This window comes from Peromyscus californicus, unplaced genomic scaffold (assembly GCF_007827085.1).
Source record: "Peromyscus californicus insignis strain IS unplaced genomic scaffold, ASM782708v3 Scaffold_5__1_contigs__length_169319896, whole genome shotgun sequence".
Classification (NCBI taxonomy): domain Eukaryota; kingdom Metazoa; phylum Chordata; class Mammalia; order Rodentia; family Cricetidae; genus Peromyscus; species Peromyscus californicus.
In genome coordinates, this window is record NW_026294573.1 from 39544365 (window position 1) to 39562526 (window position 18162).

An 18162-nucleotide genomic window follows, 5' to 3' on the forward strand; every position below is an offset into this window, starting at 1 on the left:
AATTCATTAAAAACCTTGGTGGTTATGGGCACAGCTCAGTCCAGCTCAGCCCAGCTTGGCTCCAACTCAGCCAGAGTTTACAGGCCCTAGGCCCAGCCAGGGCTACTGGTCTGGCTGCATGAGTTAGAGATGCACTCAACCGTAGCTGCTTGTGGCTGAATCACTAACTCACACGGTCAGAACTTAAGGTAGCTGGAGCTTAGGCCAAATTGGCTCAAGTGGGAGCACATGGCTGGATTTCAGCTTTTAGCCAGAATGTGTGGCTACTCTCTCTCTCTCTCTCGTCTCTCTGAGCAACCACACTAGGTAGCTGTTTTGAAATTCCCTCAGATTTCTACTGTTTTATGCAGACTTGGTAAGTCAATTAAGATATCAGATATTTTAAAGGGAAAAAATACTTAAAAGAAAACAAAATTTTTTCCACATTAAAAAATGGTTATTATATGTACAATAGAAGGTAATTAGTCTTTGTTTGATAAAAACTTTAGGCAGTCTGAAAATGGAATAATAATATGAGAAGATTAATGTTGATGGGATGTACATTTATACCAATTATGCATATTATTACTTTATTTATCCTTATTTTACAATTTAAAAAGATAGTCAATTTAAGGGCTAGGATAAAAGATTTAGAAAAAAGCTGTCAAAATAAATTATAGAGAAATTCAGATTCAGACAGAAGAATTTAAGGGTGAAATTATTTCAGGATTGGATTATAAGGTTACAGAAAGGAAAGCCTATTTTCAAACAATCAAACTTAATTTATCTGGTAACCATACAGCAGCTACCTGGTCAAGTGAATGTACAAAATAATTGGTTTAAGGAGGCAATAGTATCTTATGGCATGCATTCCCCATTTGTAAAGCAAATGTTAAACTCCTGGGTCAACTTGTAATAGGATTATTCCTCAGGACTGGAAAGAGCTGGTAAATGCTGTCCTGGAACCCAGAGCACAGCTGCACTGGGTGAATGTGGTTCAGAGATAAGGCTAAAACCATAGATAGTCAGTGGAGGGCTAGAGATGTGGAAATCTCCCAGGATGAGCTTCTTGGAGAAGGCCAATATGCTGAAATACAAAGACAACGTTTATATGATAACCTAACCCTAATTCTATGTTGAATGGCAGCTTTGAATGCAGGGGACAGAATTGAGGAAGCAGGAAAGACAACTGAGTCATTCACAAATGTTACAAAGGGCCCAAAAGAATCCTTCACAGATTTCTTACAAAGACTGTCTTCAGCAGTAAATAGAATGGTCCTGAATTCAGAAGCTAGCCAGATAATAATCGAATCTTTGGCTTTTGAGAACGTGAATGCAACATGCAAGAGAATAATCAGGCCATTAAAGGCAAGATCTGCACCCTTGGAAGATTGGATTAGAGACATGATAAATGTTGAATCTCATGGCCATGATGATATTCCAGGTTTTCCATGATTGGTATTAAGATTAAAGGCATGTGTATCCAATAATGGCTGTATCCCTGAACACACAGAGACTTACCCAGTTCTGCCTACCAAGTGCTGGAATTACAAGCATATGCCACCACTGCCCTGCTTTCCTATGGCTTGCTAATAGCTCTGACCCCCGGGCAACTTTATTTATTAACATACAAATAACATTTTAATACAAATAAAGTATCACCATATTTGTACACCACACCATTGATACCTACACAGGATTTCAATGGGCGACTGCTCTGAGTTCTAAGAAGGCTGATTCTATAATCACACATTTGCTAGAAGTTATGGCCATCACTAAATACACCTGTACAAAATAAAATTGACAATGCTCCAGCATATATCTCTGATAAAATGAAACAGTTTTTTTTTGATTATTACAATATAAAGCATATTACAGGTATACCACACAACTATACAGGCCAAGCAGTTATAGAAAGATCAAATTGAACTCTGAAGGATATGCTAAATAAACAGAGAGGGGTAGCAACAATTCTCAGAAATAGATTACATAATGCTCTATTAACTTTGAATTTTCTCTGTGCTAATGAGAAAGGAACAACAGCTATGGAAAGACACTAGATAATATAAAACACTACAGAATTAAATCACCTTCTATACTTTAAAGATGTGCTGACCTCAGAATAGAAATCGGGATCTGTATTATGTTAAGGACAGGGTTTTGCTTTTTTTCAACAGGAGAAGAAAAGCTATAGATGCCATCAAAATTGATAAGGATTCAATTTGAACAAGAGAGGCCTCTTAATTACAAGAGGTGATGGTTCATTGATCAGTATGACCATTCAACTTAAAGTAACTTATACCACTAACAAATGCTTTTCATTTAATCAGCTATAACTTGCCAAATGGAAACCTCCCCAAAGTTGGGATTGGGGGGATTGTATTTGTCTTTCAGGAGAATGAATCTAAGGAATCTGAAGAAGACTGGACAAATGAGACATATGAAGAAAAAGGACAAATCATCCAGGAAAAAAATGTCCCAAGAAAATGAGTAAATTGGCTTATTGGTATATCACTTATCTAACAGGAATAAATTTCATAATTCTTCCTAAATGTTTGTTTCTGATGTTTTCTGTAGACACATGATGCAAATGGTTTTTATGTAGTTCCAGTTCAATTAAAAAATAAAGCTGACTTTGGAGTTGGAGTTTGGCTCTCTTCTTCTGTAAACCCAAGCATACTTATTAAAAAGTAAATGTAAAATCTCTGTATCATGTCAGAAGAGCCACCTGATATGGGACAGAAGAAAAACCAAAATTAAGGGACTATTCTATTGCCACTAATCTCATAATTCTTTGGTTCTATTTTGACTCTTTAAAACTTTTTTAAGGTATCAATTTTATATCAAAAATTTTAATATATATATATATATTAAACTTTTGTCATGATATTAATGGTCATAGAGAGTACTCACTAATCCTAGATAAAAGGCTTCATCTAGCTTCCTGTACATGATTTTGAGTTTGAGTTCTTTTCAGTTTTCTGCAAGGAACCATGACTGTGCCTAACAGCAACTTTGAAGTCTCCAAAAAGATAATGGGGCCCCACAATGACAATTCTATTACGACAATGATAATATCACTAAGCTGACAAACACCACCTAAAGATAGGCTTTTGATTACAAACTGCTCAGGACAATTATGAGGTAGCTAGATGGGATGATCCAGCCTCACAGATAACTCAAGCAAGGGCTTGAGACAAGCCCTGCATTTTCACATTATGCAGTGACTGGACAGCAAATGATACAGTTACCTCTTCCAGGACTTGACAATTAAACCCAATTTTTTTTGTTTTCAGGATCTCCTACAGATGTCTTTGCCCCCAATCAGCAGGAAATAATTTTATGATCACAACGGCCACATTCCCAAGAGGTGGGGTGGATGGGTTTTTGGTCATTTAATGGGTTATGGATAACTGTCATTGTTTAAGATGGTTGATTATAAGTTGTTAATTGATAAAGGTCAGGACAAAAGCTAAACAAAAGAAATTAGATTGGGGATTCTTGTTTGGAAAAAAAGAGGATATAGATAAGAGGTAGATTTTTTTTTGTTTTTTGTTTTTTGAAGCAGGGCTTTTTCTGTGTAGCTTTGTGCCCTTCCTGGAACTCACTCTGTAGCCCAGGCCGGCCTTGAACTCACAGAGATCTGCCTGCCTCTGCCTCCCAAGTGCTAGGATTAAAGGCATGTGCCACCAACACTCAGCAAGATGTAGATTATTAAATCTACTCTGAAAAAAGATATATAAATGATAGGATAAAGGGTAGATTATTGAATCTACTCTGGAAAAAAAAGAGAGGATATAGATATGATAAGATAAAAAGGTAGATTATTGAATCTACTTTTAAAAGCAACTACTAGTTTTAAATATTTTGCATTGGATTGGATTTTTGTGTATTGTATACAAATATGTATATTGATACAAGTTGAGATTGATTTTGTTAGAAAATATTGTACATATATTTCTAATCTTGTTCAAAGTATTTTACCTCTACAGTTCATTTAACAATGTAATGCAAATTGCTAGTCCTTGAAAGTTATTATTACCAACTAATTACGATAAATGCAAGTTAATAGTCAGTACAATCAAACTTGCAGTCATATTAGGTATGTTTTCAAGGTCAAAAAGATATATTTTAGATAGACAGGTCATCCCCAAACATTTCAGAGATCTGCAGATTATGGTATTTAAGATGTTTTAATAATATAGATATTTTCTTTTTCTATGACAATGAGACATGTCTGCTGCTAGCAGCACCAACCTACTTCAAAGAAAATGATGGGTGTGAAGAAATTTCATATGGAATTTACCTTTTTGTAGCAAATTAGCCACTGGGCAAGAAGATGCCCTTGCCTTGACTGCTGGTAGTATGCTGTCCAAAATTGACAAACAGGATACAAAAGAAAGGACTGCCGATCCTTGCCACAACAAAGTAGGAAGGTTCTTTAGAAAATCTTGCTTCACAGATGAGTCTGTCAGATATGTTATGCCTGTAGGCTGAGAATGGATACCCCAACATTGCAGAAGAATCTTGGGTGACTGTCCAGGCAGCCAGCTGTTTCTGTCATTTCTCATTTTTTTGGAAGTCTCTTGTTTGTACTTGTAGTTTACTCAGTTAATAGTATTTCCTTCTTGGGTCTCTGAGGGAGTTGAAGATTAGATAGTTATAGTTTTCCATGTTAGCAAATTCAGAAAGGAAACTTGCTAAAACGGAGTAAAGTGTTTAAGTTTGAAAGACATCAAAAGATAATTTTCAGTTGGTAATGCAAATTAGGATAGAAGGTGAATTAGATACAATCTTTTGAATTCACAAAGATAGGATAGATAATGGAGTATTTTCTCTGAATTTATCAAAAGCAAATGAACTAGACATTGTTGATGTATTTATTGCCTGTATGTATTGTATATAGTTATTGTACTTATTGTATATAGTTTTTCTTATATTAGTTATAACCTCTTTTTAGACAAAAAAGGGGGAAATGTGGTGATATTTTATTTGTACTCTAACAAATAAAGCTTGCCTGGGGATCAGAGGACAAAGCCAGCCACCGTTTTAAACATAGAGGTCAGGCAGTGGTAGCACACACCTTTAATCCTAGCACTGGGGAGGCAGAGATTCATGTGGATCTCTGTGAGTTCAAGGCTATACTGGGACCAGAACCAGGTCTGGTGGCACACATTCTTTAATCCCAGTGCTAGTTAAACATAGAAGTCTAGAGGTCTGTACAGACAGACAAAAAGTGATAAAGCTGGGCAGAAAGAGAAAGTGATATAGCTGTGTGGAGAGAGGAAGTAAGATGGCAGGGCACAGAAAGGTATATAAGGTGTGAGTGTACAGGAAGTAGCTCTCTTCCTAGGGGTAAGAACTTGTGGTTGGTTTGTTCTATTCCTCTGATCTTTCAGCTTTCACCCCAATGTCTGGCCTGGTGTTTTTATTAACAAAACCTTTTAGCAATTCATGTTACAGACAATTATTTTATCTTACCCTTCATGGGCTCTCTTCACATTAGCTCCTATGTGCTTCTAATTAACATCTATGGATGCTTGTGTAGGAAACCAAGGATTGAATTTTACAAAGTTGTAGAACTGTTGTTTTGATTATTTTGTTCCTCTGGGTCTTAACAAAGATTTCAATAATTGGATCAAATGCTTTGTGTCAAAGGACTGAGAAAAACAATGTTTATTTGACTCTCTGAGTTGTGGTTGTGACCCCTTTGGTGAGAGGACCAAACTCCCCCTCCATGTTTCTTTTTTTTTTTTTTTTTCGAGACAGGGTTTCTCTGTGTAGCTTTGCGCCTTTCCTGGAACTCACTTGGTAGCCCAGGCTGGCCTCGAACTCACAGAGATCCGCCTGGCTCTGCCTCCCGAGTGCTGGGATTAAAGGCATGCACCACCACCGCCCGGCCCCCTCCATGTTTCTATTTAAGGCTTTTCTTATAGTTACTAAGACACAAGAAGTGGAAAGTTCACCTTCTAGACATCTGAGTATCAGTCACATGAAGCAAATTTTCTAAGTTTCCACCATTCCCATCATATTTACCTTACAGTCTGAAGTAAATAAATGAAACAAGCTTGATGATGAACCCTATCAGCATACACAGGATCACACTAATATCTTCTAACCACAAAGTGTCCAATTCAAAACGAGGATCTGAAACTGTGACTGGAAAAAAAAGAAAGAGTCAGGACAGTTGCAGCTGAGAGCAAGGCTAGATTACACATGAAAGATAGCTTTGCTTTTCAGGTTCCTGTTGCTCCTTGCCTCCCACATGTACAACAACAATCTAGAAGAAATTTGGCCTACTTGATTTTGGAGATGAGCATGTCTGTGTCAAGTCTAGGAGAGGTTAAGAGGAGACAGGTACCCATTTCCCTCAAGTAGCCTGGCTCTTGCTCTTACTAGTCTGTCTGAAGATCACATGGATAGATCATGTTTTTATGTTTTATTTAGTGCAGAGGCTCTTCAAGAGTTCTGGACCATACAGAGTATAATAAAACAGAAAATGCTTAGATGATCAGTATCTGTGAAATGGAAGAGATCTTACAATGGTCAAACATTATATTCCCTTGGAAGCATGTTCTCTCTATCCTCATCTTTCTGTGTTCATATCCTAGCTGCTATACATCTTCCCTGATAATGTCTATACTATTTCCTCCCTCACCAGACTATCTGCTCAAGACCCACACACTCATTGACAGTCTAGATCCTTGTGAAGAGGGAAGTTTGGTTCCTCCCCATCCACCCGCACATGTACCCTCCAGTGTAGGACACAGAGATTCATTCAATGCATCCTTCTAAAAAACTTCAAGTGAGAATAGTTTCCTTGTCCCTCCCCAAGTTTCTGGCTAGTCCTAAAAGGAAATCAAAAGAGACAGATTCATAGGAGAAAAGGATAACAGATTTATTTCACCTAATTTCTATATGAAAGAGCAGCCTTTAGAATGAAGATCCATGACTCAGAATGAATATTCATTTTTATGATTCTGTTTGATGAAGCATGGGCAGATCTGTGGAAATATGATTGGACAGAAGTACAGAGCCAACAGGGTGTGCCAGTTTGGGTTCTTTAGAACGTCTCTTTTTTCCTCCTAGATGTAGAATGGATATTTTCCCAGATGAAGTTCTTATGGCCTACTGCTAAAGACAGGAAGGAGAATCTTTGCCTGGCAAGCTTTTTAAAAAAAGATATGGAAGTTAGAACAGAGTTTAAATGTTTGGGAAGAAACGACCTAAGTTCCTGATCCAATTTGGAAAAGAGGAATTCTAGTTTTAGGGCCATCTTAGAAAGAAATTCAAGAAGGAAGGAGGCCTGAGGCAAGGTGTAAAGGGCTCCCACTAATGCCATTTGGAGTCTTTTTCAGTTATAAATGCACACTGTGTTGAGGTGCCAACCTTTGTGTTACTATGCTCAGAATCTCAGCAAGACCCGCTGGGCACCAGCTACAGCTTTAGTCAGTCTTGGAGCCATCAGTAAACCTTAGAGATGGAATCCTCTGGTGTAACTCTCCCCAAAAAGCTTACAGTTTGATAGAGTTGGTAAAAAGACAATAAAATGACAAGTATTGGCAAGTGTGTAAATAAATGAGCATTCTTGTCCACTGTTGTGGGAATGTCAAATTTTCAGAGCATGGCATGTTATATCCTCAAGAAAAAACAGAATTATCATGTGGTCCAGAAACTCTATTTTTGTACATATGCCCAGAAGAATGGAAAACATGCTCTAGAAGAGATGTCTGTATGCCCATGTTTACAGAAGTATCAAGGTAAAAAATGAACAGATGTGCAATCTACACTTTTATTCTTTAAGTCTGGTATAAACCATTGGGGTCTACAATTCTACAAACAGAAGTCAAAATAACATGTAAAGGAAGAGAAGCTTTGTTCCAGCTATATTGTTGAAGAAGAAATAAAGTATTATAGATTTTGTTCGATTGTCAATTTGTTTATAAAGTCCATGACTTGAGATTTCATGTTTATAGCAGGGTCTTTTGTAAAACAAAAAGTTATTTTTTTTATTATGGCAAAGGCACTGGATCTTAAATTTATTAAATTGATAATTTTCTACTTTATAATTTTGTAAAATTAAATATATTTATATTGTACAATTTTTATTATCATTTATCTCTGTAAATGCTTTTATTAAGATTTAAATTGGAATTCTATATCCATCAAACAATAATTCCATCTCTTCTCCTATCTCTAGCTCTTGTAAACCTCCACTCTACTTTTTATATATAAGATCTGGACTACTTTAAGGGCCTCATAATAGTGGAATCATACAGTGTCTTTTTATGACCAGATTATTAGAATGTATATAAGGCCCTAAAACTCATTTATACAGATAACATATTGCCCAATTTGCAATTTACTCTCAATTGTTTTAAGGCTATAAATGAATGAAAAACTCTTCTAAGAGTTCAATCCAGCCTTGTGATTCTGCATTATGATTTGGGGCTATAACTCTGGCTTACTATACTGTAGCAGTTCTCAACCTGTGGGTTGCAACCATTGGACAACACATATTTCCAATGAAACCCTCACAAAACACCCAATTTTTGTTGCTGCTTTGACATAGAAATGATGAGAAAAAGGTAGATTGTTGAATCTACTTTAATCCAAAAAACAACTGTTAATCTCATATTTTACATTGGTATGAATTTTAGTTTATTGACACAAATTTAAAGTCAATTTTGTTATACTTCATGTATATTTCTACTCTTGTTGAAGGTGTTATGCTTATGCAACTCATTTAAAATTATATCATTAAGAAACACAGATTAATAGTCATCTATGATAATCAAACTTATAGCCATGTTAGTTAATTTTTCTAGCTATACAAAGATATATTTCAATTATGGCATTTAAAATAGAACTTAAACTTTTTTGGAAAGTGAGACATGTCTACTCCTAGTACCACCAATTACTTCAAGAGGATGTTGGGCATTGAAGAAACTTGTTATGGAGTTTGCTCACAATGTAGAGAAGGCTAGCCATTTGGGCAAGAAACTGCTCTTTCCTGGACTGCTTGACAATATGTTGTATAAACTGGACATGCAGGACCCAAAGGAAGATGACCACTGAATTTTGTTAAAATGAGGAGAGATGGTCCTTCAGGTTCTTGCTTCACAAAAGAAGCTGCCAGACATTCTGCAGTACACAAAGCAAAACAACTGACAAACTTTGACATTAAGCAGAATAATCCTTCAAATTTCCTGCTTCACTGGAAAGTATGCCTGAGACTCTAGGCCTGTAGGCAGAAGATAGATGACCCGACATTGCAGAGGAACTTTGGGTAACTGTCCAGGCAGCCAAATGTATCTGTCATTTCTAGAATTTTGGAAGTTTCTCACTATGCACTTTCTGTTTACTCAGATAATATTATATCCTTCTGGAGTCTTTGATGGAGTTGAAGACTAGATAGTTATAATTATGGTTTTCCTTAGTTATGATGAAAGGTAAATTAGATATAAAATTTAGACTCACAAAAATAGGATAGATATTTTCTTTAATTTTGCCAAATATAAATCAACTAGATATTGTAACTATAATTCTTGCTTGATGACTGTTTTGTTATATGTAATTTTACTATGTTAAAATAAAAATCCTCCTTTTTGATTAGACAGCAAATAGGAAGTGCTATGTGATGGCCTTTCTGTATGCTGTGAATATGTGTTGCTACCATTGGTTAATAAAGAAGCTGATATGGCCTATGGCAAGGCAGAATAGAGCCAGGGAGGGAATCCAAGCAGAGGGACAAGGAGAAGAAAGGCAGAGTCAGAAGAGACAGGATCCAGCTGCCCAAGGAGCAACAACATGCCAGCAGACCAATAATTCCACGGCCATATGGCAATATATAGATTAATAGAAATGGGTTAATTTAATAAGTAATACCTAGCTAACAATAAGCCTGAGCCATGCACTAAGTCATTTATAATTAATATAAGCCTCTGTGTGTTTACTTGGGACCAAGGGGGTCTGGGACACCGAAAAACTTCCATCTACACTGCTCCACAACTAATTTTGCCACTGAGCCATGTCTCAGTTCCTAAGCCCATTGGAAATATGTGTTTTTTGATGGTGAGAACTGCTGCAGTATAAAGGATCATTTAATCTCGTTCTGTGCCTTGCATACATAATTTCATAAGGACCTTAAATATAAAAGGGATGACAACACATTTCAAACATGGTTTCCTTATTTTTTTAAATTTCCCCCCTTTATTTTAAACTCAATGATGAAGAAAGAATGACTCCAGTTGTCTACTGTGGTGGTTTAAAAGAAAATGCCCCCAATGGTACAATTAGGAGGTATGGCCTCGTTGGAGTAGGTGTGGTCTTATTGGAGGAAGTATGCCACTGTGTACGTGGGCTTTGAGGTCTTATATATGTTCAAAGGACTCTCAGTGGGAGAAACTACTTCCCATTGCCTGCAAACCAAGATGTAGGACACTGGGCTACCTCTCCAGCACCACTTCTGCCTGTATACTGCCATATCTCACCATGATAATAGTGGACTGCACTTCTGAACTGTAGGTGAGCTGCACCAATTAAATGTTTTCCTTTGTAAGAGTTGCTGTGGTCATAGTGTCTCTTCACAGCAAAAGAAACCCTAAATAAGACATTTATGAACACTATAAAATCAGACAAATTTGTTGAAAAAGTAGCAAACTTTGAGATGGGTGCCTTTTGCTTTGCATCAATCTCTAAAAGAAATATTTGAATTTAAAAGTATCTTTTCACAATGGACATGTGTTTTTAAATTCATAATATCCAAAACTTTGCTCAAGTATAGCATTTCACTATGACAACTATTATTTGAATTAATTTTCCTTTTCAGACTATATTTAATTTTGAACCTATTCTTTGAAAAGTTCATTTTTGATTGAAAACAATTTTTTCTCACAATAAATTCTGATTACAATTTTCCCTTCCCAACTATTCCCCCCTTGTCTTCAACCCCACCCAACTCCAAGCCTTCTTTAACTATCTGCCTTTAGAAAGGTTCATATGTGATACAATATATTTTGATCACTTTATCTAATTGTTCTCATTCTCCTCCACTCTCCCACTCCAACATATCCACTCTGACCTTTCCAACACATCTTTCTCCCAACTTCATGTCCTCATTTCATTTTTTGGCAAACCAATGAGTTTAATGGATGTTGTCCATTTAGTGTGTGAGATCATACACTGAGGCAACCACCAATGGCCACACTTCCAAAGAAAAATTGACTGACTTTTTCTTGCTCAGCATTCATTAACTGCTAATAGCTTCTCAGTTAGAGTTGGAGCATGAGAAGCTCCAATTTCACATTCAATGCTGGAATTTTTAACAGGTTTGATACAAACTCAAAAAGTTTAAGATAGTGGAACTAGCTAGATGGCTCAGCAATTAGAGAACTGACTGCTCATTCAGGGGACCTGGGTTCAATTTTCAGCATCTCCATAGTGGCTACTAACCATCTGGGGAATCTCACATCATGTTCTGGCTTCCATGGACACTAGGCATGAAGGCAAAACAACCATACACATAAAATTTAAAAAGATAAAAAGTTTAAGATACTAAATTATTTTCTCCTTTATGCTAAAAGAATAAAGCAATCAGAACAATTTATTAGGTAATGATAACTGCTGAATTTTTCCAGGAAAAAAATCCACTGTGAATTTGAATGAAATTCTTTCTCTTAGAGTGGAATAAACAGCTGCATCTGCTATTAAAGCATATAAAATTTAAACTCTGGAATCTAGATGTTTTGACATGTGTTCTCATGGCCTTGTTTATTGACCCTATAGTTCAAATTCAAGTAACAATTACGCCTCTTTTGGTAAATGTTTTAATGTACTGTTTGAAGAAGACTTTTACAGGATGGGACCAGCCTCTTGCTTACATACCTCTTTGTTTTAGATGTAAAATGAGTATTACTCCCATAATTGCAAGCACTGAAGTCATGAGTAGCACTGAGCCCTTTAACAAATAAGAAAATCTCTCAGAGCAGTTACCTAAAGAAAAAAAATGTTATTATCATTTGACATTTGTATGGAGGTATGCTACATTTGAAAAAAATATATCAAGAAAGCAAGAGTTATTGTGGGTTATGTGTGTGTGTGTATTTTTTAAAGTTTCATTTTAAAATTTTTTCTTTTAATTTTTGAGGTTATAATATAATTATATCACTTCCCCCTTCCCTTTAAGAGGAACTATTCCCAGGATAATGTGGAAATCAATATAGAGGGGAATGTCAGGGTATAAGTGTAAGGGCTATTTAATGCTTTCTCCTTGTATTCATATAAGAGGGAAAGATTCAGAAGTAGAATATAAGATGACAGGAGTAAAGGGATAGCTGTTTTTAAGGTGGGGCAGGTTTGGGATTGAGACTAAGCAGAACTACAGGAAAGTAGCTAACCTTTACTCCATCTCACTTGTCATGAGAAGGCATTATTAAGAGCAAGAGATAGAGTAATAGAATCCTCATTATCTTTTCTGTGTTTGAAAGAGGCTGAAAGGAAGATAGGTCTGAAGTCCTCTTAACTGCTGAAGAAATCCCAATTTCCATAATGTGAGAACGTACTACCATAGGTAGTTTCCATTCTTCTGTTAGAGAGGTATAGTCTCTGTGGTGGTTTGAATGAGAATGGTCCCCATAGATTCATATATATTGGTTCTCAGTTGCTGGAATTTTCAAGAAAGATTAAGAGGTGTGGTCATGTTGGAGGAGGTGTGTCACTGGTGGAGAATTTTTGTGGTTTCAAAATATTTCCTCCATTTCCATTTTCTTTCTCTCTCTGTAATGCTTATTTGCAAATAAAGATGTAAAAATCTTGGATAATTTCAATAAGGAAAAAATTTCTGAGAAAATTGATCTCTACAAGGTATTATCTAGCATAGAGTTGTGAATTTCTGGCTTTCAAATAAGTGGCCCTATGCCCTTGAATGAGAGGTTGGACATGGCAGCTGATTTAGTCAGATAGCAGTGTTCAGAAGGGAAGCTAGAAATCTACAAGAGAAAACTCAGATACTTCAGAGAAATACAGAAACATTCATACACAAATCCTTACATGATGAACATACTGCAGAAAACTGTGGCAAAAAAATGTACATGAGTTTGAGAATTTAAATTTTATTGGCACATGTTCATCACATTTAGTAATGAATTTCTTTAAGATGTGTACTTTTAGATATATCATAACCATTGACCATATTGTCCCCCCCACACACACACATACTTTTTGCCTCTGCTTCAATTTAGGATCCCCCCAGACAATCTTGTTTTTCCATTCACCTTGCATGTATTTAAAATGTTTCTTGTATCTATGTAAACTCTACAATCCACAAATGAGGAAAATTGTGATATATGTATGATTTCTGAATTATATCAGTTTCCTGGTTCATTCATTTATGTTCTCACAATGACAATTCTGTTCTTTATAACAGAATAAAACTCCAGCATGAATGAATTCCACATTCTCATATATTTTTATCTACTACTCTGTTCACAGACATTAAAACTGATTTCATACTTGGCAATTATGAGTAGTGCTACAATAAATTGAGATGCACAATTATATCAGTTGTATGGTGACTTGGAGTCTTTGGGAGTAAACACCCAGTACCAGTAATACTGGGGCATATAAAGTTCTAATTTAGGTTTCTGAGGAATATTACTGTATGATTTGTCACAGGGAGAAGTGACAATTAACAATCCCAGATACGGTATCTACAACAGAACTAAGAAAGTACTGCACCAAGTCCAGTTTGATGGACTAGTGAGTTTCCTGGGATTACTTGGAGAAACATGGTTGACTCAAGGGTAACTGTATAACTAAAGGATCCTTCCCAGTATGAACGGTGAGTCATAAAAGTTGCTTTCCTGGAACCCTTTGCTTAACTTCTAAGCAACTTCCACTGAAAATATCTTCTCCCCAAAATTTGTTTACTAATTTTGTGAGCAATAATGAGGATGAGAAATGTGAAATTTGAAAGTTGTGTGAGCTTCCTGATGCTTTTAAATTTCCTTAGCCTCCTAAGTGTTATGAGTCTCCTTTCACTCTCCAGGAAAAAAAAAATGTTTCTAGTTGAATGAAAGATCCATAGAATACTCAACGCCTTCCTCCAGTCTTTATACTCTTTTGATGAACTCTTACGACATTTTCTGAACTTTGGAGAAAGTTGTATAAATGTCTACTATTTTTTCATTATGGCTGAAATTTGGACTACTATGTTATAACAAAAGTCACTTATTCTTAGGAGCTTGGCCACTTACAAGTCTACATGGGGAACGCAAAAGAGAAATTTCCTCTACATTCGAATAGCAGAAGTACTCTATAGGTAGAAACACTCATATTTAGAATATAATTTGGTAGTTACTTCACAACTGCTTATCAAAACAGTAGTAGTTGACATGTCATTGTCTGGTGCGATGAAATCCAGCAGTCAGGGAGGGAGCTTCCATCTATGTCCTCTTCTGATTTTTATGTTAGATAGTCAAAGGGTGTAGTGTCTTTAGCAACAGGTGTTATCATATAGTTTTGACACAATCAACAGCAGTATTAATAGCCTTTGCCATTAGTGAGGACTTAGGACTTCATTGGTCCCAGCAGCTTTCTAAAGAGTTAGTTCTCCTATGACAATATATCCTTTTGGCTCCTAGAAGTGTCCTTTTGCTGGTTTTTACTTACACATGGGGGCTTGCAAAAAGTTCCTTAACCGTTGTTTTCACAGATGCTTTTCCAAGTCTATAAGACATTTGTGAATTAGCCTTAAAAAATCAAATTTCTTTTACAGAGGGTAGATAAGTTCTTTAAAGGCTCACTACTGTCCACTTCAAGCAAGAGCCAATTGCTTCTAGTGAGCTAAAAGAACACATAGAGAACATGAGCTGGGATGAAATACTGCATGAAAATATCCCATCATTTGTATCAATTATTTCATTACAAAAGCAATGTTGGTACAAATACATATATAGGAGACACTACCCCTCTAGCCCTAGACAATCCAATCATATTTCATAAGCCATTTGTCCCCACATCCTGGGTTGCTGTTTTGCAGTGATCCTGTGGATCTTTCTACTCTAGATGGTCACCAGCCCGTGCCATTTTGTGCTACTCATCATGGTTCATGTTTAAGCAGGAACAGGGTAATATGTAGCCTGCTATGTCTACTGCTCCAGCTGTCTCCCTGGCTTTGACTAGCTCTTAACCAGCAACATAACCCCATTTCTTCATCAACCATATCTGGTTATTGAAAGATGGTAGATGAAAATCTTCACTTGTAGTTTACTTATTTCATGGGAGAAACATACATCACATATTCACACAGAGAATAATTGCCCTTCTCTATGTCAAACTCAATAATTTTCCTATGCTGCTTTATCATCTATGCCTCCAATGAACTTTTTCTCAGGCTTTTAAGCCTTCTCAATACTCACAGGGATATAGCATATTGGTAAAAATTTCTCTTAGCATTTCAGTTGTCACATTTGACTTTGAGTGAACATAGCAGACTTTTTTTGTATACAACTTCCTGTGTTTATCACATATTCACTGCATTAGCCTGTTAACAACCCAATTTAATTGCCAATTTAAATCATGTAAATCTGTCAAAACCTCTTCTACCTCACAAAGATCACATCCCACGATGGGGCTCAGCCAAGCTGTTGAAGTTCCATACCAAGAGCTGAGTTAACTTTTTCCTTGAGTTTTTCTGTAATCAGATGCTAACCAGCCTGTTAAACTGGGCACTGATACCACCTCCTGTATGCCAAATTCCCTTGGTGATAACTATCCTTCTTCTATTGTCTTCCAATCTGTTACATGAATTGCTAAATGATCTTATTAATAAAAAAAAGTGGATCCAGATATTGGGGTGACACCTGAAAGATCAGAGGAACAGAAAAAGGCAGCCACAAGTTCTTACCACTAGGAAATCATCTACCCAAGAGAGATACTTCAGGTATACTTATGCCTTGTATACCTTTCTGTGACCTGCCATCTTACTTCCTCCCTCTACCCAGCTACATCACTTCCTGTTTCCATCTAGTTCTATCACTTCCTGTCTATGTGTATAGACCTCCAGACCTCTATGTTTAACTAGTGCTAGGATTCAAGGGATGTGCCACCACACCTGACTCTGTTCCCAGGGTGGCCTTGAACTCACAGAGATTCAGATGAATCTCTACCTACCAAATGCTAGGATTTAAGGCAGGTGCTACCACTGCCTGACCTCTATATCTATTATAGTGGCTGGCTTTGTCCTCTGATCCCCAGGCAAGCTTTATTTGTTAGAGCACAAATAAAATATCACCACTTTTCCTCTTTTGTTGACTAAAAAAGTTATAACTAATATAAGAAAAACTATATACAATAAGTACAATAACTATATACAATACATACAAGCAATAAATACACCAACAATGTCTACTCCATTTGTATTTGAGAAATTCAGTGAAAATATTCCATTATCTATCCTATTTGGAGAATCCAAAATGTACCTAATTCACTTTCTATCCTAACTTGTATTACCAATTAAAAACTATCTTTTGATGTCTTTCAAACTTATACACTTTAAACCTCTTTAGTGAGTTTCTTTTCTGAATTTGCTAACATGGGAAACTATAACTATCTAATCTTCAACTGCCTCAAAGATCTGAGAAGGAATAATATTACTTAGTTAAACAGGAAGTACAAACAAGCGACTTCCAAAAAAATGTAAGGAGTGGCATGCTGCTTGTTGGAATAGACCAACTGCTTCCTGGAGTTGGTGGTAGGCATACCTCCACCATGTTGGGAAGCTGATATGGGTGCAGTCAACAGCCAAGCCTGCTGTTGGTCCTAGCCATGCAGCTTAGCAGTATAAAATCTCTCCTTGTCAGAGAAGGATTATAGATTCACAATAACACAGATTCAGGTGGAATAAAACTCTAAATGGTTTATAGTGTATATAAAAATGTATGTAGGCTTAGTCTCTGTGTTTACTTGGTTGGGTCTGAGCAGCTGTGGGACTGGCAGGTGAGAGAGACATGTCCTGACTGTGGGCAAGGCAGGAAAACTCTAGCTACAAATGGCACCCAACGAGTTGGCAAGAGTTTCCACCTAAAACCTGAAAAAAGATTCTAAAACGGAGCTAAAAACAGCTTCCTAATTGTCTCTCCTCAAATGAGTGGCAGCCTGCAGGTTTGAGTTACTGGCAGGTTCCTGCACAGTCGACCTGCCACCATATGGCAGGAATGAGGCCTCTGCAAGTGGCACATTAAGCTGCGTGGTGGATTTAGCCTTTGCTAGTACAAAACAAAAAAAGGGGTTTCTGGGCTACACACTGCTTGGATAAAAGCATAGACCCACAATAGCTCTCAGACCTGGTGGTAAACGTACCACCGCCATGTTGGGAAGCTGAGGTGGGCGGAGCCAGCAGCCATAGCGCCATTTCAGTCTTACAAATGCTGCAGTTTAAAGCAATAGATTCACAATAAGACAGATTCAGATGTAATAGTTTACGATGTGTGTAAAATATACATAGGCTTGAAAGAGACAAAAAAGGTGATATATACAGTTATATAAACACATACATAGTTTTAAAAAATAAAATCTTTAAAGAGACAGTAAAATTAATATAAAAAATAAGCCATGTGAAGATGAATATTACACAGAGAATCTGGATTGTGTTGTCTTTGCGATTTTTAAATGCAGAAAAACATTTGATCGTAAAAAGATGTTGAGTTAAACCAATATGTATATTTTAAAGATATCTTGACTTCAAAATTTGGATGTAAGGATGTGTTGCTTTGGAAAGGAGACTCTGCTTTTGTTCTGACAGGAAGCCAAAGGCTATGGATTTGTTCCAGATTAAGATACATCAGGTTTGACCAGCCAAGACCCCCTGAAAGGTCTCCGATGACACCATGGCCCAAATGATCCAACATCCAGAATGGTTTGAAGGCAACTGGCTCAGACAATTCAGCCTCATGGACTATTCCATAATCCTAAAATTTTCTTTGTGTTTCCATAAGATACAGCACCCCCCACCAGCAGGAAGTAGTAAGAGAAGCTATGCCCAAATTCCCAAATTATATGTAATTTTACTTTGTTACGGTTAAAACCTTCCTTTTTGAAAAAAAAAAAAGGGGGGGGAAGTGCTGTGGGATGTTCTGTATGGCAAATGTGTTGCTCTGATTGGTCAATAAATAAAACACTGAT

At 36.7% G+C, this 18162-nt stretch overlaps 1 protein-coding gene across 1 annotated transcript in view; it reads right to left on the reverse strand.

The window, feature by feature from the left end:
* Nucleotides 1-6016: 6016 nt before the first annotated feature.
* Nucleotides 6017-18162, reverse strand: part of LOC128096970 (selection and upkeep of intraepithelial T-cells protein 2-like) — a 35504-nt gene continuing 23358 nt past the window's right edge. The window contains exons 7-8 of the mRNA XM_052717186.1: nucleotides 11866-11973; nucleotides 6017-6138 (exon numbers count right to left, since the gene is read on the reverse strand). Coding sequence (XP_052573146.1) covers nucleotides 6017-6138; nucleotides 11866-11973 — 230 coding nt within the window. The remainder of the gene's footprint in view (nucleotides 6139-11865; nucleotides 11974-18162) is intronic.